The sequence below is a fragment of the Myxocyprinus asiaticus genome, chromosome 5, assembly GCF_019703515.2.
Source record: "Myxocyprinus asiaticus isolate MX2 ecotype Aquarium Trade chromosome 5, UBuf_Myxa_2, whole genome shotgun sequence".
NCBI lineage: Eukaryota > Metazoa > Chordata > Actinopteri > Cypriniformes > Catostomidae > Myxocyprinus > Myxocyprinus asiaticus.
In genome coordinates this window covers 28,015,505-28,041,508 of record NC_059348.1, presented here as the reverse complement: position 1 = coordinate 28,041,508, position 26,004 = coordinate 28,015,505, and the positions used below count along the sequence as shown (strand labels likewise).

The following is a 26,004-nucleotide window of genomic DNA, read 5'->3' as shown; positions in this document are numbered from 1 at the left end:
AAAGTGACTGTCCAGCTTGAAAAAAAAAATCGCCCCAAAAATATTTAAAAAACACCATAAAACCACAGTAAATGTAATCGATAGTATTCTGAAGTGATATGATCATTTTGACTCCATTTCCACCTGGTATTAAGATGCGTTTTTGGTGATCTGATCACATGTGGTCAGTGCTAAATACAGGTCCAAACAGGGTCTAAAACGTTTTGTGATAAGATAAAAAAAAAAACACAAATGAATTTGGTTAAAAACGCATATGACCACAATGCTAATCCATCCTGTATGCGCACCGGCAGCAGTGAGGTGCGCCCCTCACCTGTCAATTAACTGCAGCGCAAAACCAAGAGTTTAAACTTTGATGGTTACGAGCGGTTTAAAAGGAAATAACTGTCCGATCAGAAAAATTTTAAAAGCGTATATATATATATATATATATATATATATATATATATATATATATATATATATATATATATTATATAGTACAAAGACATGAGAACTTCATGGATGATCTTCAGTGTGTCTGAAATCAACATGCACAGACACTTATGAGAAGCACGAACATCTGCAGCTCAGGTTAATACAGGTAATCCACTAAATAATGGATAATTGTGCTAAAAATTTTGCTTTTGTGCTTGGAATAAATTTCAGATGCATCTGGGAGAAATAGCGCGCCGTTTTTTTGCGCTTTCTTTGTCTTTTCTAACTTTGTATGTTGTTGCACTTTAATGTCATGCAGTAACACACTGACATAGTGATTGATGTATGTCGTCATGAAACAGAGAACCTCCCCTCCAAATCCGATCACAAGAGTCCAAAGGAGACGTGACCATGTGTCAACAATGTGTCTCACCTTACCACATGTGATCAGATCACCCAAGACGCATCTGAATACCAGGTGTAAACGGGGTCTTTGTGGTTTGGTCATGAAACGAGAACCAACTGGGTTTGATATTATCAACATACAAGCCACCATAGTTGATTTAAGAGCTTTGTTATTGATTTGATTTGATGGTGAATAAAGACTCGCATTTCATTCTGTTCATTGCACAAAGTGATTTTATCACTTCAGAAGACTTGGAATATAGTGCATGAGTCATATCAATCAATTTTACAGTGGTTTTATTGTGTATTTGTCCATTTTTGAGCATTACAGACCGGAGTCGCTATTCATTTACATTATGGCAAAATAAACCCTGAGAAGACTTGAAAGGTCACCTTTTTTGTTTCATTGAAGAAAGTCATATGGGTTTGAGGCAACATTAGGGTGAGTAAACAATTATAGATTTTTATTTTTGAACTCTCTCTTTAAAACTATTTCCAGGTTTTTCATGTCCATGGGTACCTTGTTTGACACGTAATGTCTCAGCAGATGAATATGTTTGAGGCATACTGTCCATAAATTCGAACAAAAAATAACTACAATTTGATCCTGCATTGCTCCTCCAATAAACTGTGCAATCTCATATTCATTTTGAATATAAAGTAACTGATTATAAACTGCATCACTTAAAGATTGCATCGAAAAATAGGAGAGAAGACTGAGGCATACCACATGACACATCTGGAGCTGGGCTTCTACATGGAGTATTGGGTCCAGGAGACAGGCTTGGTGTTGGGGAATCTGATAGGCTGTCGTTAGGTGAGTGCTGGAAACCCGCAAAGAAACTGCGACTATTCTGTATCCCTGGATTATGCTTGGGCAGCTTCTTTAAAAGGTTATGTCGTTTGCTAGGAAAGTAATGACACAAAGGTTGGGGTTGGGTTAGATTTTTCGCTCTCAGTGGGTGGTAGACAAGAAGCAGGGTCAAGAAGATACTACAAAACAGCCTTCCAACCTGTCTTGACCCTCTTTCCTTTTGCTTTTTTTGCTGCGTCGTGCCATCTTTCCCTTGCAGCTGGTCTTTCTTGCAGGCCCAGTTTTAATGGAGGTATTCTCAAGTGGAGTTGTCTGCAGGGTCACTTTACTCCCACTCTACAAAGAAAAAAAAAGATCAAGCATGTAGCCCTATCCTTCTAAGACTGGTGTTTGAATTCCAAATTCAATTGAGAATCTCACTTTCAGCAAAAGCTCCACCACATCAGTGTGCACCAGACCCTGAACAGACTCTCCATTCACATGAGTTATGAGGTCACCAGCCCTCAGTCCAGCCTCGTGAGCAGGGCTGCCATCTTCAACACTCTAGATAAATAACACATCAACTCATGTATAAATGGGTCAAACCAACAAATCACATTTTTATGCACTGGATTCTAATTTTCAAGTCACTAAATATGGTTAACTGAGCAATAACCCATGCCACACATTACAGTAACCACAGAGTTTACCACAGAGTACAGGGAATCAGGCACTCAGACTAAGACACCAATGTTCAATGAAAAGTTACATTTATTATTTATAAGCAATTCTTCTGCTAAGTAATCTAGTTTATTATCCTAATGGTAGGCTGTTTGTGGTTCCCAAGCATGTAGCAACTCAGCGCATTAAAGGGATAATTCACCCCAAAAAAAATATTATCTTATCGTTTATTCACCCTCATGCCACCCCAGACGTGTATGACTTTTTTCTTCTGCAGAACACAAATGAAGATTTTTAGAAGAATATTTCAGCTGTGTTGGTCCTCACAATGCAAGTGAATGGTGGCCAGAACTCTGAAGGTCCAAATATAACATCATAAAACTAATCCATACGACTCCAGTGGTTTAATCAATGTCTTTTGTAGCGATCCAATCGGTTTTCACTGAGAACAAACCAAAATATAACTCCTTTTTCACTGTAAACCTTGCCATTGCAGTCTCCAGGCACCATCATGATTTCAAGCTCGATTATGCTTCCTAGTGCTTGACACATGCACAGAGTGCTAGGTGGCAATATAGGAAGTGTAATCGAGCCTGAAATCATGATCGCCAAGGAGACTGCTGTCAAGAATTTTAGTGAAAAAGGAGTTACATTTTGGTCTGTTCTCAGCTAAAACCGATTGGATTGCTTCAGAAGACATTGATTAAACCACTGGAGTCATATGGATTACTTTTATGATGCCTTTAAGTGATATTTGGACCTTCAGAGTTCTGGCCACCATTCACTTGCATTGTATGGACATACAGAGCTGAAATATTCTTCTAAAAATCTTTGTGTTCAGCAGAAGAAAAAGTCATAGACATCTGGGATGGCATGAGGGTGAGTAAATTATTAAAGAATTCTCATTTATGGGTGAACTATCCCTATAATATAGCATGTACAGCTCATCCAGTCAAAACTCTCCATTTCAAAACCATACAGTGAGGTGGACTTTAAGTGTATGCTTTTAATTGTCCATTCACTGTGACTGTAATTCACATTACATCCATAATACTCACCCAGACCATGTGGTGCACCGTGTACACATCTGTGTCCCCCATGTAGACCCGAATGGCACGGATCGCAAAGCCATACTTCCTCCCAGAGCTGTGGATGACCACAGGAGGACGAAGGCTGCTGACACTGAGAGAGAGGTCTCGGTTGGGGGAAGAGTCCCGAGATGAAGGGTTGGATGAGAGGGAGTGCGAGGACATGGGATTTGTCTGGAACCCACCAGGGATGTCATCTGTATAAAAATAAAGGAAATAGTGACCTTACAGCACCAACCTACTGATGTTTCTGAATTATGGCAATATCTGACACCAAAGATTTCTTTTTTAATATCAAGTAATTTCATCCTCTTCAATAAGCTCTCTCATCCTCACAACTGTTCATTGTTCTCTTGAAACCCCATGCTTCCCTTATAGTTTTAAATCACATGAAGTTCAGGTGATATCAATGTGATGGTATCACATGATGCTACATAATGTGCATGAATACATCTTAGCAGAGCTCACAGTACCAGCTGTGACGATGAGGGACAGGCCAGATACAGATGCAGATTTTGAGACTTTGCATGTAAAATGTGATCTTGATTTCTCGGTGGTCTCTTGCTGGAGCCCAAGTTGGCGTGGGCCCTTGTGGTCCCTGCCACTAGCAGGTCTTGTTCCAGTGGAGTTGCTGCGCAGACGAATTCGCCGAAGATTTGAGACAAGTCCTTCTATAAAAAACAACAACAAAAAAAAACATGCAAAAACGTAAACATTTGCGGACTGGTCAATTCACTTGCTGCTTTTAAATTTCACCAATTACTAGATTAAAACCTGTAAATAAAATTAGTTACCTTCATCCTCAGGAAAGGCAAAATGTGGCATTGCCTCAAGGCTCTGAGTGCTGTTCAGAATGAGAGGACTAGAGCCACTCTCAGGATGGGATGAACTGGATGATGCTCTTGGCCTCGGACTTGGGCTGAGTTAGAAGAGAAATGAACAAACTTCAACTTAAATGAGCAAACAAACAGCATTTCAAAAATGATTTATTATAAATGATCTTAAATCAAGTTAAAATTATTAATGTTTTACTATACCCTTTAGACACATTCATTCTTATTGCTAGTAAAAACAACATTTCAACAACGCCTTTAACAGCAGTATGCTATATTGTCGTCACATGACTTTATTATGTTGCATATAAGTCCAGTGGTTTCCAGGTATCAATTTAGAAATTATAATGTTATATTGCATTTTTAGTTAAATTTTTCTGCCTTAAATGAATATTCTGGGTTTAATACTAGTTAAGCTCAGTTGAAAGCATTTGTGGCAAAAATTATTTAGACGACTCCCTCCTTTTCTTAAAAAAAAAAAAAAAAAAAGGCAAAAATCGAGGTTACAGTGAGGCACTTACAATGGAAGTGAATAGGGCCCATTTTTAAGGGTTTAAAAGGAAGAAATTTGAAGCTTATAAATTTTTTTAATCACTTACAGGAATTCTTCAGTTAAAACAAAACTATTTGAGCTTTTATGGTTATTTTAGGGTTTAAAGAGTTACAACATCATTGCATAACTTTACATAGAAAAGGTTAGTAGGCGATTCTATCACACTAAAATCACGTTAAAACGCATATTGTTTACATGTTGTAGCTATACTTTTGAAACACTGAGTATTTTTATTATTATTATTGGGAAAGATTCAAGCAAAAAAAAAAAAAAAAAAAAAAAGATGCATCATCAATTCCATCATGCTCGTATCTAGTTTCAATCAGAAAAGTATACATTTTAAGAAGAGGAAAAGAGAAATAAAAAAATAAATAAAATATATATATATATATATATATATATATATATATATATATATATAAAAACAATACAATAATAATCATAATACACATGAGGTAATAAGAAATATTTATACATTACTTCTGGTCTTATTTCAACACATACCTGAGTTACATTATCTTTCCCCTTTATTTTAAATATTTACTGAGGAACGGGAGAATGTTATGCATGAACTTTTATTTTGACCTCTTCTGCATCTCAATTCCCTGGGTATCTGCCTCTTTCTACCAGCCTCCTTATTCTGTTACACCCAATACTTTCATTTAGACCCCCTCAAATCTTCTATTGGTGTTGACACTGAGTATTTTAACATTTACAGGTTGGCCCCATTCACCTCCATTGTAAGTGCCTCACTGTAACCTTGATTTTTGCTCTTTTTAAAGAAAAGGACGAGATATTAATTTTTGTGATAATCAACATTGTGCCACAAATGCTGTTGATTGAGTTTAACTCATACTGAACCCAGAATATTAATTTAACTTCTGTCAATCAGATCAAATAATAAGTCAAAAACAGATGTTAAAACATGTACTCATGTTGTAATCACACTGGAAATCGGGCACATTTCTTTGTGGGGTACAGTATTCCATGCATTGTGGTCTGCTGGCAATTGTAGTAGGTAATCTGGGTACTTTATCCATACAGAAAATTTGCTTAATATGCATGCACAGTATACATGTACTATAGTAGGTCAAGATGGCGGCGAGTATGGCTGCTGCGTTGCGAGCTCCGATCCATTGTTGCAGTCTTATGTTAGTTTTGTCTACAATTCTTATGTTTTTTTGTATTGGATGTTGTCTGCCTTATTGTCTATGATAGACAAAAACTTTTGGACATTGGTTCTGCAATAGCACACCAAAATCCGGACTTTAAATACCTAAATGCTGACCCGCTGTTTACAAACGCGACAGCGAAGTCCTTTGTCTGGGCAGCCCGGCCACGGAAACGTAGCCGAAAAAGGGGAAGGAGAGCTTCTCGTCAGACTAAGACGTCGCGCAAATCGACCCCCCCCCACCCATCATTCTACTGGCAAATGTTCAGTCTCTGGACAACAAGCTCTGCGAGCTGAGAGCATGGATCTCTTTCCAACGAGAGACTGTTGCGTTATCTGCCTTACAGAAACTTAGATGTCTGCAGAGATTCCAGACATCGAACCTGTGGGGTTCTCCGTGCACCGAGCGGACAGCGCGAAAGACCTCTCAGGTAAAAGCAGAGGAGGTGGTGTATGTTTTATGATCAACAAATCCTGGTGTGATCAGAGGAACGTACATTCTATCACGTCTTTCTGCTCTCCTGAGCTGGAATTTCTCATGCTTCTGTGTCGACCATTCTGGCTACCGAGGGAATTCACAGCGGTCATTATCACTGCTGCGTACATCCCGCCACAAGCCGACACAGACCGGGCACTCAAGGAACTGTATGGGAGTATAAGCAAGCAGGAAACTGCACACCCTGAGGCCACGTTCATTGTGACCGAGGACTTTAACAAAGCCAACTTCAAGTCAATAGCACCGAAATACTACCAACACATCAGCTTCAACACACGAGGGGACCGGGTTTTGGACCACTGCTACTCTCCCTTCCGGAATGGCTATAAATCCCTCACCTGCCCACCATTTGGCAAATCGGACCACTCTTCCATTCTGCTTCTGCCCACTTACAGGTAGATACTGAAACAGAAAGCACCCGCCCGGACCAATCAGATTCTATGCTACAAGACTGTGTTGATCACATGGACTGGGAGATGTTCCGGTCCGCCTCTGATGACGACATCGAGGTCTACGCTGATACCGTAATGTGTTTAATCAGGAAGTGCATAGATGATGTAGTGCCGACCAAAACAATACAGATCTACCCTAACCAGAAACCATGGATTAATAACGATGTTCGTGCCGCACTTAATACGTGGACCTCCGCTTTTACTTCTGGGAACACGGAGGAGCATAAACAAGCCAGTTATGCCCTCTGAAAAACTATCAGAGCAGCAAAACCCAGTACAGGGACAAGATTGAAGGACAGTTCAACACCACCAAATCTAGACGCATGTGGCAGGGAATTAATATCATCACGGACTTCAAAGGGAATAAAAACTCCGCCATGAACACCGCTGCCTCTCTCCCGGATGACCTAAATATCTTTTATGCTCGTTTCGAGGGAAATAACACCGCCCACGCAGAGAGAGCTCTCGCGGCCGAAGCTACAGAGGTTAGTTCACTCTCCGTCACTGTAACCCGATCATTCCGACGGGTGAATATCCGTGAAGCCGCGGGTCCAGACGGCATTCTGGGCCGTGTCATCAGAGTGTGCGCAAACCAACTGGCTGGTGTTTTTACGGACATTTTCAACCTTTCCCTCTCCTTGTCTGTGGTCCTCACATGCATTAAAACGTCCACCATTGTGCCTGTACCAAAGCAATCCAAAACTTCCACTTGCTTAAATGACTGGCATCCTGTTGCTCTGACCCCCATCATCAGCAAATGCTTTGAGAGACTAATCAGAGATTACATCAGCTTTGTGCTGCCTGCATCACTGGACTCACTGCAGTTTGCATACCGCAACAACCACTCCACTGATGATGCCATTGCACTTACACTACACACTGCTCTCTCCCACCTGGAAAAAAGGAACACATATGTGAGAATGCTGTTTCTAGACTACAGCTCAGCATTCAACACCATAGTGCCCTCCAAGCTTGATGAGAAACTCTGGGCTTAAACAGCTCGCTGTGTAGCTGGATCCTGGACTTCAATGCCAGACACATCATCGGATGTGAGCTTCCCTCCCTCCAGGACATCTATACCAGGCGGTGTTTGAAAAAAGCTCGGAGGATCAGAGACTCCAGCCACCCAAGCCATGGGCTGCTCTCACTGCTACCATCAGGCAGGCAGCATCAGGACCCGCACCGGCCGACTTCATGACAGCTTCTTCCCCCAAGCAATCAGACTTTTGAACTCTTGATCGATTACAATACATATATCAGCACCGCACTTTATTAGCCTCAGACTGGACTCACATTTTATACTTTTCTTAATAACACACTGGCAACTGACTATCAACCGACAGCTGAATGTCAACACAACACTTCATATTTATTTCCACTGATTACATGGGGGGGGGGGGGTACAGTGTATTTTTATTGAATTTCTTCTTGTTTCGTGTATACTGTATATTATTTTTTTGTATACAGTCTTTTGTTTATAATGTATATTGTTAGGTGTACACTGTGTTGTGTAACAGATGTGTAAACTGTGTTATGTGTAAATCAGATGTTTATTGTAATTGTCATACTGCTATGTTGCTTGGAAACGCACCTAAGACTTTCACCCACTGTTGCACTTGTGTATATGGTTGAGTGACAAAAGGGATTTGATTGATTTGATATACACTGCAGAAATAGTAATTCTGAACATAGTCCCTTTTGTTCACCTGCCCCTCTGCGCATCCTGCTTCCTGTCACTACTTGGCAGCTGTCTGGGGGCTTCTCCTTGAGAGAGCATTGAATGACCATCCCATCGGTCGTCCTTCTCTTCACTACAGCTCCGCCCTGATGAGGACAGGCTCAAGATGGAGGGAGAAGCCAGCTGCTCCGAGCTACTGTACACCTGATTCACATAACAACAACAAGTCCTAACTTGACCTCTGCTTGATAACAAAATGGAAAATGCTGATTAACCATTTTAGCCAACTGACAGGCATCACTTTAAGATAATGTCATGCACATTCAGCTATTTCACCTTGCTGAAGCGATGCGAGCAGGACGAGAACTTGATCTCCTGATAAGATTCATCATCGTTTGTCTCATCGTCCTCCTCCGAGTGTTGGTAGCGGTCGGAACGTGCTGAACAGCATATGAATAGACAGTTCAAATACCTCTACAGGATATTACTGATTCAGAAAAAAGGCATGACAAGGAACAAGGGAGCCACCTACTGTCAAAGTAGCTTGTATCTTCTTCAGTTTCAAGCTGTGGGATAAATTCTGCTTTCTGCCTCAGCAGTCCACTCCAGTCCAGACCATGGAAAAAGATGTGATGTTTGACTTCAGCCGCTCCACCTGTATGTTACATCACACGTGATTTAATCGTGACTTAATTAAAGAAGATACGAATAAAAGACCTATAAAATTTGTAATAAGCAATAAAATATTTTCCCTAATAAATGCTAGTTGATGAGCACAGTAAAGTATCTGTAAGCTTTATGTTGGGGTCCTGATAACCCTGTCAGGATTTATTTTGCAATTGTATATTGTCCCTTATTTCCGGATGTTTATCACATAAATCAACAGGCATTTATTAGGGCTAAACAGTCTCTATAAAAATGCCTACCAGTTCCCAAGCGCTCCAAGGGGCTTTGTCTCAACAATTTAGTGATGAGGTCTTGAGAATCAGCAGGTAATGCATCATCACCCTCTGGCCACTCTATTTCATCTATGGAATAAGAGGGACACACACAAGCACAATATTTGCACAAGATAAGTAACTCTGGTAGAACCACAAAACGTGTTGTTCAGACTCAGAGAAAAAAAATAACACTTTGGTGCGATTCATACCACTGACCACCTGGCCAAAGAGCTCTTCTGGTGTGTCTCCAAAGAAAGGGACACAGCCCACCAAGAACTCATACAGGATAATGCCCATGGCCCACCAGTCCACAGGTTTCCCATAACTTTGCCTCAGGATCACCTCTGGAGCAATGTATTCCGGAGTGCCACAGACCTAAAAAAAACAAAAAAACAAAAACAAGGGGACAATGTCAAATGCAATTTCACTCACTTTCATATCGTTCCAACCACATATTTTCTTTGTGTTTCATGATGGGCAGAATTTCCGAGCAGCTTTTTCTCAAAAGGGGATGGTAGGTGTCAACCTCCAAAAGGACAAAAAAGCACCATAAAATTACCATAAAAGTAGTTCATAGGACTTATGCACTATAATATTCCAAATCTTCTAAAGCCATATGATAACTTCGTGTGAGAAATAGACCAAAGACAAGTTGCATCATATTTGATGTAAATGATGCCAAACATCATTGGTTCTTCCATGTCATGTGACCAATTGCAAAGCAGCACGATTAAATAAATTCGACTGCAAATAAGATTTGAGAGCAATGGAAGAGGGGAATATTTTCAGTGAATAACAACTAAAGTTTTGGTCTGTTCCTCAAAGCTTTTATTGAATGGTTTCAGAAGACTTGGAATATAGCGCACGAGTCATTTTGATTATTTCAATGATACTTATATGGTGCTTTTTTGTCAGTAAAAATAACTAACTTTTGTTGTATGGCAAAGAACTGGTCAGACATTTTGCCAAACATCTCCTTTGTGTTTCATGGAAGACAGTAAATTAAAGAGGTTGGAACGACATGAGGGTGAAAAATGATGGCAAATTGGAACTTGTAAAGGAATAGTTCAGACAAAAATGAAAATTCTCTCATCATATACCCTCATGCCATCCCAGATATGTATGACTTACTTTCTTCTGCTGAACAGGTTTTTAGAAGAATATTTCAGCTCTGTTGGACCATTTAATGCAAGTGATTGGTGGCCAGAATGTTGAAGCTCCAAAAAGAACAAAGGCAGCATAAAAGTAATCCATACAACTCCAATGGTTTAATTAATGTCTTCTGAAGTGATATGATAGTTGTTGATGAGAAACAGAACTATAAATTCTCTTCCCTGCCCAGTAGGTGGCGATATGCATAAAGAATGTGAATCGCCAAAAGAATAATAAAATAAAAGGGAAAGTAAAGATTTATAGTAAAAAAAAGGACTTAAATATTGATTGTTTCTCACTCACACCTATAATATTGCTTCTGAAGACATTCGTTTAATCCACTTCATCAACTTCTGAAGTGGATTAAACCACTGGAGTCTTATGGATTACTTTTATGCGGCCTTTATGTGCTTTATGGACCTTCAAAGTTCTGGTCACCATTCACTTGCATTGAATGGACCTACAGAGCTGAGATAAGGCTGATTTATACTTCTACATTGAACCTACACAGTAGGCGACGCGTAGCTACAGCAGTTACGACACAGCCTACACCGAAGCCTTATGTGCGCCTCTCCAAAAATGTTACTGCGTGTCGCATTAACAAGGACCATAACAATTGTGATTGGTCCGCTTTGTATCAAGAGACCGTCCCACAGAATGACAAACAGAAATCTGAGGTAGTGGCACATTTTCTTTAATATTATTTTAAGATCTATGCATCCTATCCACTGATCAGTGATCGTGTCACAATGTAGTTGGACTCGTTTTGTCTGTTTTTATATTCTGTTTGTGTTTCATGAAGCTACAAGCGAAACACGACAAAAGACATCTGTTTACAGCTTATAAACTCTGTGCTTTTTTACCGGGGCTTTTCCTCGATATATATTAGGTATATGAGTGACAATATTTTTTTATTCTACATGAGACCTTTCCAATCTGTGATGTTCTGACCATATGTTTGACAGTTTGGTGTACAGTAAATAATCAGATTTGATAAGTTTTGAAAACAGAACACATCTATTATGTCAGCTCCAAATTAGAAAAGCACCTGTTCAGAGTTGGTTATATTGCCTAGATGCATTGTAAAGTCCAACTTCTAAGCTTTAAAACACCAATTTTGTGTTGGTCAAGCAAGTTAATTAATTAATTTGATAGGGGGGGTTTCTGCATGGAGTTTAAAATGTATTATTAAGCAACTCAAAAGTATACAGTTTGTGACTGATTTATTTTTTATCTGCATGGCATCCAACAAGTATAATAATAATAATAATAATAATAATAATAATAATAATATGTATGTAAATACAGCATACGTTGACTCATTTTTAATGCTACAATAATTTAATAAATACTTTTGAATCCACAAATGACATTGCTTTATTTATGAAATGTATAATTATTTTAGAAATGAATGCATTTTCTTAATATAGCCTACTAGCATTTGGCTGTGTACTCGCAGAATGACGCAGAGACACCAAAGCAGAACTATAAATGCAAACCATCGCGTTGGCCACTACACGGAGCCTGCGGCGTAGGTAAGATGCAGATGTATATATCGGCCTATATTCTCCTAAAAAATCTTTGTGTTCTGTAAAAGAAAGAAAGCCATGCACATGATGGTATGAAGGTGAGTAAAGGATGAGAGCATTTTCATTTTTGGGTGAACTATCCATTTAAAGTTAACCATTAAAACTCGAAGTATTTGTGGTGTGTCATGCATGTGTAGGTAGATTGACCTGTTTATCAATAAACTCTCTTGTGTCTTTCTCCATGTGTTCCTCATACAGGTTTGTGGTCATGTTCATTAAACCAATTTTTGACAAACCAAAGTCGGTCAGTTTAATGTGCCCCATTGATGTAATGAGCAAGCTGAGGACAAGAAACAGTCACAATGAATGCAATATTTGCAGGATTTGTAGTCATGCATTATAAATGCAATATTAGATTTCATGACAAAGGAGCTCTTACTTGTCAGGTTTGAGATCTCTGTGGACTATGCCATAATTATGAAGATATTCTAATGCCAAAACAGTCTCTGCAAAGTACATTCTGGCCATGTCCACTGGCAAAGGACCCATATTCTTCAGCAAATTTGCACAATCTCCACCTGCAAGGATAATTTCATTCACATTAAGGGTACTTTCACACTAGAGCTTTTGGTGAGTCTATTGGAAGTTCATTTGAGATAGGTTTGTTTAAAAGCAGTTTCCGAACTCAATTTTGTTCACTAACGAATTGATGAAGCAAACAGTTCAGACCCAAATAATACTATGTGAACAGAAACCTGCAGGAACAGGGTTAGGGGGGTGGAATCGAACTAGGTTTGTGTGTATGGAAAACATCCTAAAATATGTTTTAGTTGCAAACTCAGACAGTAAAAATGAGAAATGGTGCATTTAAAGGGATAGTTCAGCCAAAAATGAAAATTCTCTCATCATTTATTCACCCTCATGCCATCCCAGATGTGTATGACTTTCTTTCTTCTGCAAAACACAAATTATTTTTAGAAGAATATTTAAACTCTGTAGGTCCACGAAGCACATAAAGGCATCATAAAAGTAATCAATATGACTTCATTGTTTTAATCCATATTTTCAGAAGTGATATGATAGGTGTGGGTGAGAAACAGATCTATATTTAAGTAATTGTTTTGCTTGAAATTCTTCTCCCTGCCTAGTAGGGGGCAGTATGCATGAAAAATTTGAATCACCAAAAACACTAGGAGGATGTGAAAGTGATCTGTTTCTCTCCCATCATATAGCTTCTGAAGATATTGATTTAACCACTGGAGTCTTATGAATTACTTTTATGCTGACTTATGTGATTTTTGGAGCTTCTACATTTTTGGCACCCATTCACTTGCATTGAATGGACCAAAAGAGCTGAGAAATTCTTCTAAAAATCTTCATTTGAGTTCAGCAGAAAGTCATACACATCTTGGATGGCATGAGGGTGAGTAAATGATTAAAGTATTTTCATTTTTGGGTGAACTATTCCTTTAAGTCATATGTTTAGATCAAGGAACACATTTGCAACAGAAATACCCTTCTGACTCACCCTCTACATATTCCATGACCATACAGAGGTGGCGCCGTGTCTCAAAGGAGCAGAACATGCTGACCACAAAGGGGTTCTCTGCGAACGTCAGGATGTCTCGCTCCACGAACACCTGCTGGATCTGGTTCCTGAGGATTAAGTTCTGCCGGTTGATCTTCTTCATGGCAAACCGTTGTCGTGTCCCACGGTGACGTACCAGGTACACAGCCCTGGGAGTCATCATGCAAATTAGGATCAAAGCTGATTTACATTCAGAGTCATCTGGTGACTTAAATCTTAAATACTTTAGCTTCAGTCATGGCTTATGAGTTATTTATATATGATAGTCAAGAGATAACTCTTTTGACGAAAATCGCAAGAAGTGTGAGCTCACCCATAAGCCCCATTGCTGATGAGCTTTATGGTCTCAAAGTCTCTTTCCAGAGGTTTCCTTCGAGGTGTTGTGCTTTCAGTACGATTCTGAGGTACAAAATAGTAGACAGGACACTCTCTCATGAATAAAATAATACAATGCCAATTTGGTTGAAATCTTTGCTGAATTAGTGACTTCCAGCAGTGCACTGCACTACTATTACCTTTTGGAGACATTTTTATGTCAGTAATTGTCTGTATTTTCTTACCTCTGCAGTGTCATCCAATATTCTGTTTGGGCTGCCCGAGTTGTTTTGCTCAAGCTGCACCACTTCTGAACCCAAAGACCAGAGAATGTCAATCACTCATTGATTTGCCTCAAACCAATATTTAATTACATTTTACAACATAAGTGGCCAAAATAAATTTTCCCAACAACATCTGAATGACACAAATTTAGCTAACCTCCTCAGGGAAAACTAGGCATGTCCAAATAGGGCTACAGACAAACACGTATGGATCTGAGGGTGCAGAATAGATCATAAATACATTTTTACCTTCCAGGGGGTCACGGGTGAGACCCAGTTGGCTGATGATGTATCGAGGGATGTCTGTTTTGATTCCCTGGCCAACTTTTGCCTGGTCTTCTGCAACTTCAAGCCGCTGATAAAACTCCTCAGGGTCAAACTCCTATCAGTTCATGCAAAAACGCATCATGTAAATTGCATCAAATTACAAAATATAAAATTATTAGGGCATAAGTAGTTTTCAACATGCTTGAATGCAAATGTGATTTTTATTATAAAATTACATTTTTATTCAAGACAAATCTGAAAAATATAACGGGTCTCATTCACTAATAATTATCAGAATTCCCGTGGATCCTTAAAAAGTCTTAAAATTCAGTTTTCCAAAATTTAAGGTCATAAAGTCTTAAATATCTTAAATGATGCAACAAGTCATAATTATCATTTAAAGAGGTCTTAAATTTGGGGTGCGGAGAGATGGGAATCGTGATATGTGATTATCAAACTTCAAAAGAATACGATTTAATTAAATAAATGCATGCGCTACGTCCTTCAAAGTGAAAACGCAGCACCGTTGTATTTTCTCCAAGCTTGCGGGGGCTTGTGAGTGTTTTCAGCTGTTGCAGAGCAGTTCACAATCATTAAGCCATATCAGAAATTTATGACAAGTGATCACTAAAGATCAAATCAAATCCCTTTATTGTTACTCAACCATATACACAAGTGCAACTTGATTTATTTTGAGATTGTGTTGGTTTGTTTTGGTATGGGGATATAGTATTTTATTTGTTCAGGTCTTGAAAAAGGTCTTAAAATGTCTTAAATTAGATTTTACTCTGCAGCAACCCTGATGTACAAGAGTTCTTATGTGCACAGAAAAGGTTGCCAGATTCAGACATAAATTTGTTTTTACCCTTGTTCTACTGTTGATGAATCTGGACTATTCTATACGAGGGAGAGCATGCCAAACCATCTCCATATAAGGAAATGCAGAAGAACACAATAAAGACCTTTTATATAGGCCTAAACTACACATGATTGGCTAAATTATTTTGAAGAAACTATCAGATTGTGCTTTAACGCAAATCACTTTAGTTACTTTTATTGTAAGGTCACTTAGGTATTGAATTTCTAACAAAAATAATCATAAGTATATAAAAACATCTGGGCATGTTTCTAAGGCCACCAGATTTGAATACCTATGATTTGGGTTGGTTCTTACATGTTTTCTAAATTTGGAAATAAAAGTGCAAACTTATGATGTATCACGATTTCTTGGCAAAAAATGTTGCACACCAGCGTTACGCACAAATATGCGTGCGCACAGTTAGTGAATAAGACCCGATGTGTTCTTGATCCAGAATTGCAGAGTTAATCATCATTTTACCAGACATTCCAGGAGTCTTGCTGGCCTGGAAATAATGATGAGAATCTTCTTCACAAGTTTGGCAATAACAGTCACTTCCTCACTCTCAGAGCGCTCATAAGCCTAAGGGAACAGACCACAAACAGAATTAAATGCAAACAGACTGTAAAAGTCCAAAAACAAAATCTACATTTTTGTATGAAGTCAAGGAGATGTTAACCTGAGGGGTAATCAGTTCTCAAATGGTAAAAGTTACAGAAATAAGTGACCCAATTCACTGTGATATCTATCAAAACACAGAGAAGTAACCTTAGAACAAGTCCATGAAAACCCTTTAAGCTCCTAATGACATTTTAGACAAACATGTCTTTTAGAATCTTGCACACAGACTACATCCATAGGAACGTTTAATGGAATTTGTTGCACCACGACGTGTTTACTCTTGCTTAATTTGATCAGTCTCTTACCTTAATTTGCTATTCATGACTTCACAGACTTTCACTTGCCCTAATTAACCGTCCTTCCCTCAGATTACTGCTGCTACTACCCTTTTCATCTTTCAACAAAATCACGTTACTACAGCATAATGTCTTTTTCCAAGGAAAAATTAGGGGAATAGTGCCTTTTTAAATGAATAACTCTGGACTTCAGGGGTGTAATCAAACCCAATTTAAACCAATCACTTTTGTGTCAAATGCAAATGTCAAACTGAAAGTAAAAAAATGCATTAACAAATAAAATTGTACAATACATCTGACACTTTTTTTTTTATGGTGTGGAATATGTTTCTACCTCATGCAGCAAATTTTCTATTTTTTCCTGGAGTTCTATGAAGTAGCAAGATGTGATGAGGCCTTTTCTAGACTTCTCCAGACAGTCCCGCACAAGCTCGACCAGCTGGTGCTGAATGAAGCCCAGCAGTCCATCAGCAAGTGGAGGAGCACTGTCAGGACAGTAGTCTGCAATCACTGTCAGCAATCGCCCCTCCATCTGAGCTGTGGCCTGGAAGAGTGGTGAAATACAGTGAAGACGGCGTAGGTAGCAACTGTCATTTGTTTTGCATAAAATTTCCCACAGCCAAAATTGTGACAAAGTAAACAATGTCTGATGACACTATACACCAGTGGTGTTTACTTCCATGATGTAAATAAAATTTAAATGTCTTAATTACCTTCGGAAACCGTTCTTTGTAGACATGATTCATCATCACAATCTCGTTATCGAAGGACCCACATGTCCTCCCAGGGCTACAAAACAAAGAAGTACTTTAATCAAATTGAAATGGTTCTAATGCAAATTTACAGTTAATAATAATTTTTAGCACTTCTTTTTAGCAAATCTTAACATGCTTTGCATGTTCATAAGTGCATGAAAGACGACTTGGAAATTGACGCATGAGTCGCATGGACTACTTGGTCTAAGTGAGTCACTGCACTGAATTGACGGGCAAAGATATTCATTAAAGGAATAGTTCACCCAAAAATAAAAATTCTCTCATCATTAACTCACCCTCATGCCATCCCAGATGTATACACTTACTTTCTTCTGTGGAACACAAACAGAAGAATTTCTGAAGAATATTTCACCTCTGTAGGTCTATACAACGAAAGTCAACAGGGTCAAAAACTTTTAAGCTCAAAAAAAAAACAAAAAAAAAACACATAGACAGCATAAAAGTAATCCATAACACTCCAGTGGTTATATCCATGTCTTGAGAAGCTATATGATAGGTGTGGGTGAGAAACAGATCAATATTTAAGTCATTTTACACTATAAATTCTCCTCCCTGTCCAGTAGGTGGCGATATGCATGAAAAATGTGAATCACCAAAAACAAAATAAGAACTCATAGGAGAGAGGAGCGCTTAGGAGGGCAGTTTGAAAATGGAGATTTATAGCAAAAAAGGACTTAAATGTTAATCTGTTTCTCACCCACACCAAACATTTTTAACCACTGGAGTCTTATGGATTACTTTTATGCTGCCTTTATATGCTTTTTGTGCTTCAAAGATTTGGACCCTGTTGACTTGCATTGTATTAACCTACAGAGATATTCTGAAAATCTTAATTTGTGTTCTGCAGAAGAAAGAAAGTCATACACATCTGGGATGGCATGAGTGTGAGTAAATGATGAGAGAATTTTCACTTTTGGGTGAACTATTCATTTAAAACACAAACTTATTTTGTTTCCACATAAGAAATAAAGACATATGGGTATGGAACAACATGAGGGTGAGTAAATTATGACAGAATTTTCATTTTCAATATGAGACAAAATTTGCATGGATTTATTATACTTTTGGGTGAGTCACTATCAACCACCATTGTATCGAAAAGATGGACTGGGATATTCAGTAATACAACTCTATTTGTGTTCCACATAAAACATCATATGGGTTTAAAATTACATGACAGTGAGTAAATTATGACAATTATATGTTTTGGGTGAAATATTCCTTGTAGACAACATTTTGTGAGCATCATGCACGCATGCATATTGCATATCTCGGGTAATTATTCATTGTTGAAAGCTTAACAAAATCTATCCAGATGGGTCATGACAAATGTGTCAAGTGTAGCAGATAGTTAAGCATCAACTAATATGGTATTTGCCAACATTTGCCCACGACTGCATGTGAGTGAGTAATGCCCGGGCCCTTTTGTGTAGATACATAAGACAAACTAATCCTTCATCCCTTATTAATTTCATATCAAGGAACTTAGGACATGGGATTTCCCATTTTCTATGCCGGCAAGTTTGATTTCACCAAATAATTTAACTGCATTCCCTGCAACAAGCAGAGACCTTAGACTCCGTGAGCGAGGCCGGAAAGGAAGGGGCTGTCCATCCTCATCTGCCACAGTCTCTGAGCTCCTGAAATGCTTGAAGAGTCGATGGAAGTCATCTGGGGTGGGCTGGGAGGGGAGCTGGTGCAAGAGCTCCTGTGATGAGGAGGAAGACTAATGCAGGAGAGAGAGAAATAAACAGCAAGATTAAGACAACAAATCACATTAAAATGTGGCTATTGTGAAGAACTTGAAAACTGCCTCCCTAACACTGTTTCAAGATGTAGTCCAACATCCATTAGTATATCTGTTCTCCTGACCTGTGCACAGGGGGAAAAATCATCACAGCAAGGCAGGGCACATGGGAGTGTATTTGCATGAAGTAGTGAGCAGTGAGTTTGAAAATTTAAATGGCATAATCTGCATTTATCGAAGATAAACTAAGACAGGACACCTTCAATTCTACAGATGGTAATTTAAGACTAAGCTCAAATCCTTGTTTAAAGAGAATGAACAGAACAGCATATGACAGGATCACTGCTTGGAGGAGGAAACCAGAGAAGCTTCACATCTTCCCTCTGAATAAAGTGTTCACTGACATTAGCTCAATAGGACATTGTTAAACAAGGCTGACCTCACTGCATGGGTCTACTTTTCTAATGAATTCCCTGAAAATGATAAACAAAATTTCCTATATTCACTGCTGTGTGTAACCCAGGATTACCCAACATTACCAAACCTTTAATTAAAGCTGAAGTGTGCAATTTTTTCTCCTACCCCAATTTAATATGCAACTATAAGTAAGCTTTTAGTGTGTTGAATTTCCACAAAAGTGTAAACGCTGTGGCTCTATGGCGCTATCAAAACATTGCTTTGTTTGTTTATCTCAACCAACACAACACGGCAACACCAGCTTAACCAATGGTGTGGGTTTGGGGTGGAACTATCTGTTTTTGTCTGACCAAATTGAAGACGGGGAGTGTTTGGGAATCAGAGAGACTGTTTACTGTTTTCGAGGAAATCAACCTACAAATGGCTTAGCCTTCTTATAGTTGCCTCTGCATATTAAGCTGGGACAGGAGAAGTATTTAAGGTGTAACTTTTTGTTTGTGTCATCTTGGACTTACAGTGACACCTAGTGGTGTGGATGCAGCATCATTCAAAATCAATAGTTTTCAGTTACAGATGCCAATTGCTGGGTTTCTATCCAAAATGTTTAGCATTTTTAAGCGCATTTCTAAAAAAATACGACAAGAAAATACGAATTGTTGCGCGTTTCCATCCACTACGTTATGCGCATTATCATGAGGGAGCCGCCTCGTCATGATGGAGCAGCTGAATGACCTCTCCCTGCTTTGGGGACAGTTTTACTTGTAAGATTGGAGCAAGTATTTCATTTTATTAAATGCATCCACGAGACACTGCAGAATAAGTGTAATATCTGATATAATGTGAGCTGAAATAGCTGCGATTGCCCACACACCGCCAGTCTCCGCATACCTGGGAGTGCCCGCTCTCAAAACTGTTCTGGCAGATTGTGAGGACCCACTTTATTGACCAGCTGTGGATTAAACACTTCCGAATGACAAGCGCTATGTTCAAAGAATTGTGTGCCAAGGTCAGACCTTTCGGTGGGCTAGTCACATCAAGCTATCGCACACTCATAGCACATGCAAGAATGGTCAAAACACGTCATTGTTTTGCGAATAACAGTTTCCATCACCTTAATGCACGTTTTAACTAATGCGAAACTCTATAAAATCCACTTCCTCCTTGCGCATTAAATTTTAAGAGAATTTAGAAAGTTTATTCGTATATCAAGCATTTCCATTCAGGATTTCTTATGCACAATTTCAAAATGTGCATAGAAGTAGTTGGATGGAAACCCACCTATTGTAGAAATTCACTATTCACAATCAGCCATGATTTATTTAATCCAAAAGTGAAAGTGTCCAATAACAAGATGGTTACTGAGATTAAGCAAGCAGTTTTTAGCTGGCCATGCGATTCTAAAAATGGCAGCCCCCATAAGGGTGCCCCTGCCCCATGTAGAATAAAACAGCTTTTATGAGGTTACTGATATGAATAGAGTCCTCATCTTGTGTGAGCAGTCAAGATTTTATACATACAGTACTGTGCAAACGTTTTAGGCACTTAAGATGTTTCACAAAAACATTTGTCTTAAGATGGTTATTTGTATATTCAGCTTTAGTGTGTCAATAGGAAATATAAATGTTCAAACACTACTTTTGCAAATAGAAAAGATTAGAATAGAAGAACAGGGAGCCCTGCAACAGATGTCATGGCCCCCACAAAGCCCCCCACTGAACATCGAGTCATTCTGGGATTATATGATGAGACAGAAGCAATTGAGACAGCCTAAACAGATAGAAGAACTGTGGCAAATTCTCCAAGAAGCTTGGAACATCCTATCTGCCAACAACCAAGAAAAACTGTGTCCAGGTGTACCTAGGAGAATTGGTGCTGTTGTAAAGGCAAAGGTGGTCACACCGAATATTGATTTAGCTTTTTTATGTTTACTGGACTTTAAGTGATAAAAAAAACAATTTATGTCATTATACTTGAAGACATCCTCACTATGCAACATTTTTCACAAGTACCTAAAACTTTTGCACAGTACTGTATATTTAAAAATTACAACTCATTTCTTTAGGGGTAAAAGTTTTTAAATGGGGGGAAAAATTACTGAGTGCACTTTGAAAAAGTTACACACTTCAGCTTTAAAATAAACAGAAGCTTTTACTGTAACACTGTAAAGTACATCAATATTGTAACAGACCACTCTCATTCATAAAGCTCAGGTGTGCTGCACCACATTAATGAGGAAATATAGCATGCTGTGTACTTATTCCTGTGTACTTAACTGGCTCCCCTTTGATTAGTTAGCACTGTTGTTAAAGTGCATTCTAGGAGCAAAAATAAATAATTCAAAGATAACACATTTAATATATGCTGGATTTAAACAAATTGTGCTCTGTACATTATTTATATAATTAGCCTTCTTTGGTAAAAAAAATAAAAAATAAAAAACACAAAAAAAACACAACAGATAAAAAAGGAATTGATGGCCTAAGAAAAGGAAAACAAAGAGGGTCTTTTCAGAATAAATGAGAGCAGCCTACTTACTGAAATGGCAGAGCTGGGTGGATTGGTTCCATATCCAGAGGAGACAGATGCCACAGACCATCTTCGTGTGTCAGCTCTAAAATAGGTCAGAGATACAGTAAGACACTATCATACACCGGTTGGAGGCTACATTTATATCCTCTGGAACAAAGCAAAGGATATTCCGTGGTGGGAATACCAAAGCTTATCTTCAGTCAGTGACAAATGATATAAAATTGACTGGACAGATTTACATATTTAAAATATCAACAATATTCTCAGCGGGTCCACTGCCTTTCGCTAGGTGGGCGGAATAAGCTAGCGGAAGTGCGATTGGTTGGCGTTTTGTGTGTAGCCAGTCACTGCTTGCTTGCGTGTCATGTGGTTAGATTCTTGCTTTTTAAATGTTGTAAGATGTCTTTAAAATTTCCCGGACAATGTGTGCAGTTAATGGTTATCCTAATAATCAAGCGAAACTAAAGTTTAGTCTAAAACAGCAATGTTAGAAACCACTCAAAAAGCACAGCGCTCCTGTCCCAGATGCTGCTTCTTCCATCGGCTACCTAAAGAAGGATTGACTTAGGAACATCTGTTTGAAAAAGCTTGAAATAATTTGTTTGTGTGCTCTTTTCACTTTATTTGCAAGACGTGAACAGTGGGGATTACTTATATTATCCACCGTTACGGTCCAGCTACGATAGACGTCCAGAAATGGAGTGCAATGAACTACATAAATGTTAGCATTATTGTGCTAACAGGTGTGTGTACAGGATTGCTGCAAAGTTTTTAAAATCAAATTTAAGGCTTTTTAAGACCTTTTTCAAGACATTTCAAATCAGCAGCAAAATCTGACAACAATGGTATAATAAATTGTGTTCCTTTACCTCATATTACTATGAAACGCAATTTTCCCGGCTTGTATAGCTAATACGCATGCGCATTATTGAGATGATTGACAGGCAATGTCTGTATCTAAAAGATGATCGGCTCTTTTACCTGTAAGGCAGGACTTCCTTTCTACATCATTGACCATAGGGCGCTAGAGCTTCTTGGTTGGGCGTTCCAGTTTCTCCCATTCATTTTAATAGAAGTGGCCCATCTCTGCTAATAGTCTCTGTTTTAGCGTTCTGAAGCTTTCACGTGACTGAGACGTTGAATTAACCACGCCCCCTCATTCCAAAACCCCACCCTACATCTCTGCAGTAACACGCTCAACAAGCCACGTGATAAGATGCGTGGACTGACGGTCTCAGACGCGGAGGCAACTGAGATTCGTCCTCCGCCACCCAGATTGAGGCGAGTCACTACACCACCACGAGGACTTATTGCACTTTTCCACTGCACGTTACGGTTCGACTCGACTCTGCTCGCTTTACTTTTCTGAGCTTGCTTTTCCTCTGCAGTTTAGTGCAGCCTCAACGTGGGTGGGATTATATGCTGATCGTCATAGTTGCGCCACCTATTTGCGTCACCCCATCCAGCTCTCGTTGGATCCTCTCCTCGGCTACTAACGAGAGGAACGTCTGCACCTCGTTTATTGACCACGGTGTGGTTTTGCGCACAGCCATTTCTTTTTACAATTCATTGACACTGGTAGTGACGATTCTCTCTGACCAATCAGTGATCTGCAGGGTTTTGACGTCACATTTAGTCGCTTGGAACCTTGACCGAGTTGCTACTAAAAAAAAGTACCAGGTACTATCCACAGTGGAAAACCCCCAAAAAGCGAGCAGTTGAGTCGCGTACCGTGCAGTGGAAAAGCCCCATTAGAGCACATTGGGAATTGGGCATTCCAAATTGGGGAGAAAAAAAACAAAAACATTATTGACCAGTGAAAAGCGTTTACAAAGTCTATAGCTGTCACAGAGACCAGTGAGATATCTCAGGACACTATTTCATTAATATCTTTAAAAAGAGTAGGAAAATGTTTTTTGCATACTTTTCCATGAAAAATTATTTTTTTTGTATTTATTTTTTTTTAATAAATTGCTTAAAGCACCTTTAAGTTGCCTTTATTTATCTGACAATTTCTCTGACTATATGACAGTCTATCTGACTATCTATCTAGCTAGCTTGCTGTTTGTCTCACTGTAATGTCTTTATTTACATCAAGTTTAAAACTTTAAAAACTAGTTTAAACCTTCAGACATCTATTCCTCACTTGTTTCTCTTTCATCTGCACTGGACTTCGGTGTTTTGTGCAATTATATTTTTTCAGCTTGTTCAGAGTTTGGATTTTAGTATGAATAGAAATAACTGAGTGTGTGTGCTACAGAACATCTTGAATTCTCACAGTTTTTTTATTTATGACCTCTGTTTTCTCCACAAAACATAAATGTAAAAAATTAATTCAAAATATTGATTCTTGATGGGAGAATATCGCTACAGTATTGTGAAATAAAATCATGCATTCTTAGAAATAGCGTGTGCTTTGAAAAATAGATTTTTTCCCCTTACTATTTGTCTCTGAAAGTAATGCTAGGACAAATTAAATCACGCTAAACAAAACATTTCAGTATACTGTAGTACTCCAATACGCATCAGAGAAACTAGAACACACTTCATGTCCTCTAAAAATCTACATAAATCTCAAACCACCTCTTAGATATTTAATTTCCCAACAAATAGATATATATATATTTTTGGATAGATACATATTTTGGGGCCACAATATAGACACAACCAAAAACTCATTCAATCTTCATCGAGTTGTACAAGGCAGCTGGTGGGGTCCCATCACTTCAAGCAGTATGAGCAAGCATTTATAAAAGCGGATGAAGCCTCAGTGCATAATCATGGCAGCGTAAAATAATAAGGCTACTCACTGACTTCAATATAATTGCTGTGACAAATGCCAAGCTTCCCTTCCCCAGCACAGCCTTGGGGGGAGCTGCAGTTAACACACAATCTTATTGGCCAGCTAGAAACCCTACCAGCTGATCTTTCTCATTCCTTGCTTCTATATAGATGTTATGAAAGGGCAGTTAAAATGTGTGTATAAATTTGGAAATGTCTGTAGTGTGGTGCCTTATTCTGCTCAGCTCTTACCTCCGTATAAATGGGAAGTTGACAGAAGGACTGCTGGAGATATTTCTAGGACTGTCCAGTGGACTGCTGCCTGCAGAAAACAGTTACCATGGTCAACATGCACATTATGGCAGTATTATTAGATGCCAGTGATTCTTTATTGACTTGTGTTCCTTTAAAGGGTTAGTTCACCCAAAAATTACATTCTCTCACCCTCATGTCATCCCAGATGTGTATGACTTTCTTCTGTTGAACATAAACCTGGTGGTCAGAACTTTGAAGCTCCAAAGGCAAATAAAGGCAGCATAAAAGTATTCCAGACTCCAGTGGTTAAATCCAGGTCTTCAGAAGTGATATGATTGGTGTGGGTGAGAAACATATCAACATTTAAGTCCTTTTTTACTATATATTCTTCTCCCTAACCAGTAGTAGAAGAATGTGAATCGCCAAAAACAAAAGATGAATGAAAAAGTGAATATGGAGATTTATAGTAAAACAAAAGGACTTAAATATGTGGTTTCTCAACCACACCTAACATATCACTTGTGAAGACATGGATTTAAACGCTTGAGTCATATGGATTACTTTTATGCTGCCTTTATGTGCTTTTTGGACCTTTAAAATTCTGGCCACCATTTACTTGCACTGAATGGACCAACAGAGCTGAAATATTCTTCTAAAATTCTTTGTTTGTGTTCTGCAGAAGAAAGAAAGTCATACACATCTGGGATGGCATGAGCGTGAGTAAATGATGAGAGAATTTTCATTTTTGGATGAATTATCCCTGAAACAGGCTTCATTTACAAGGTGGAATATTCAAACAGTGAACAAGGCTGTGCAAGCACATTGTCCTACTCGGTGTTTGTCATTAACCACAGTGTAAAGCCAACATCTACCATTATCTATAATTACTTTAATTAAGAGAGGAGCAAAAAGGCACAATTATAGCTACCAGTTGGGAAAGGAAGGGGTGAGAGCGGTCTTGATAGAGTAGGTGAAGGAGCCAGACTCTTCCTTTTGTTTCGGTTACTGTGGAAAGAAAAGTTTGTGCTTGTTACAGGCAAAAATACTCTGCTTTTCCCAGCCCCCATCATTAATAGAGAC

General features: G+C 38.7%; 1 protein-coding gene across 2 annotated transcripts in view; it reads right to left on the bottom strand.

Moving 5' to 3' along the window:
* The window catches only part of LOC127440525 (microtubule-associated serine/threonine-protein kinase 3-like), a 52,510-nt gene that overhangs the window by 1,381 nt on the left and 25,125 nt on the right, over positions 1–26,004 (bottom strand). For both annotated transcript variants that reach the window (XM_051697161.1, XM_051697160.1), the window contains 24 exons: positions 25,853–25,929; positions 24,922–24,991; positions 21,895–21,970; positions 18,767–18,921; positions 17,133–17,208; positions 16,754–16,963; positions 15,983–16,084; positions 14,626–14,758; positions 14,338–14,402; positions 14,091–14,176; positions 13,718–13,926; positions 12,629–12,767; positions 12,397–12,529; positions 9,718–9,883; positions 9,494–9,595; positions 9,100–9,222; positions 8,904–9,007; positions 8,596–8,771; positions 4,179–4,303; positions 3,858–4,055; positions 3,355–3,581; positions 2,057–2,179; positions 1,836–1,972; positions 1,550–1,728 (listed from right to left, as the gene is read on the bottom strand). In XM_051697161.1, the coding sequence (XP_051553121.1) occupies positions 1,550–1,728; positions 1,836–1,972; positions 2,057–2,179; positions 3,355–3,581; positions 3,858–4,055; positions 4,179–4,303; positions 8,596–8,771; positions 8,904–9,007; positions 9,100–9,222; positions 9,494–9,595; positions 9,718–9,883; positions 12,397–12,529; positions 12,629–12,767; positions 13,718–13,926; positions 14,091–14,176; positions 14,338–14,402; positions 14,626–14,758; positions 15,983–16,084; positions 16,754–16,963; positions 17,133–17,208; positions 18,767–18,921; positions 21,895–21,970; positions 24,922–24,991; positions 25,853–25,929 (3,191 nt within the window). The remainder of the gene's footprint in view (positions 1–1,549; positions 1,729–1,835; positions 1,973–2,056; positions 2,180–3,354; positions 3,582–3,857; positions 4,056–4,178; positions 4,304–8,595; positions 8,772–8,903; positions 9,008–9,099; positions 9,223–9,493; positions 9,596–9,717; positions 9,884–12,396; positions 12,530–12,628; positions 12,768–13,717; positions 13,927–14,090; positions 14,177–14,337; positions 14,403–14,625; positions 14,759–15,982; positions 16,085–16,753; positions 16,964–17,132; positions 17,209–18,766; positions 18,922–21,894; positions 21,971–24,921; positions 24,992–25,852; positions 25,930–26,004) is intronic.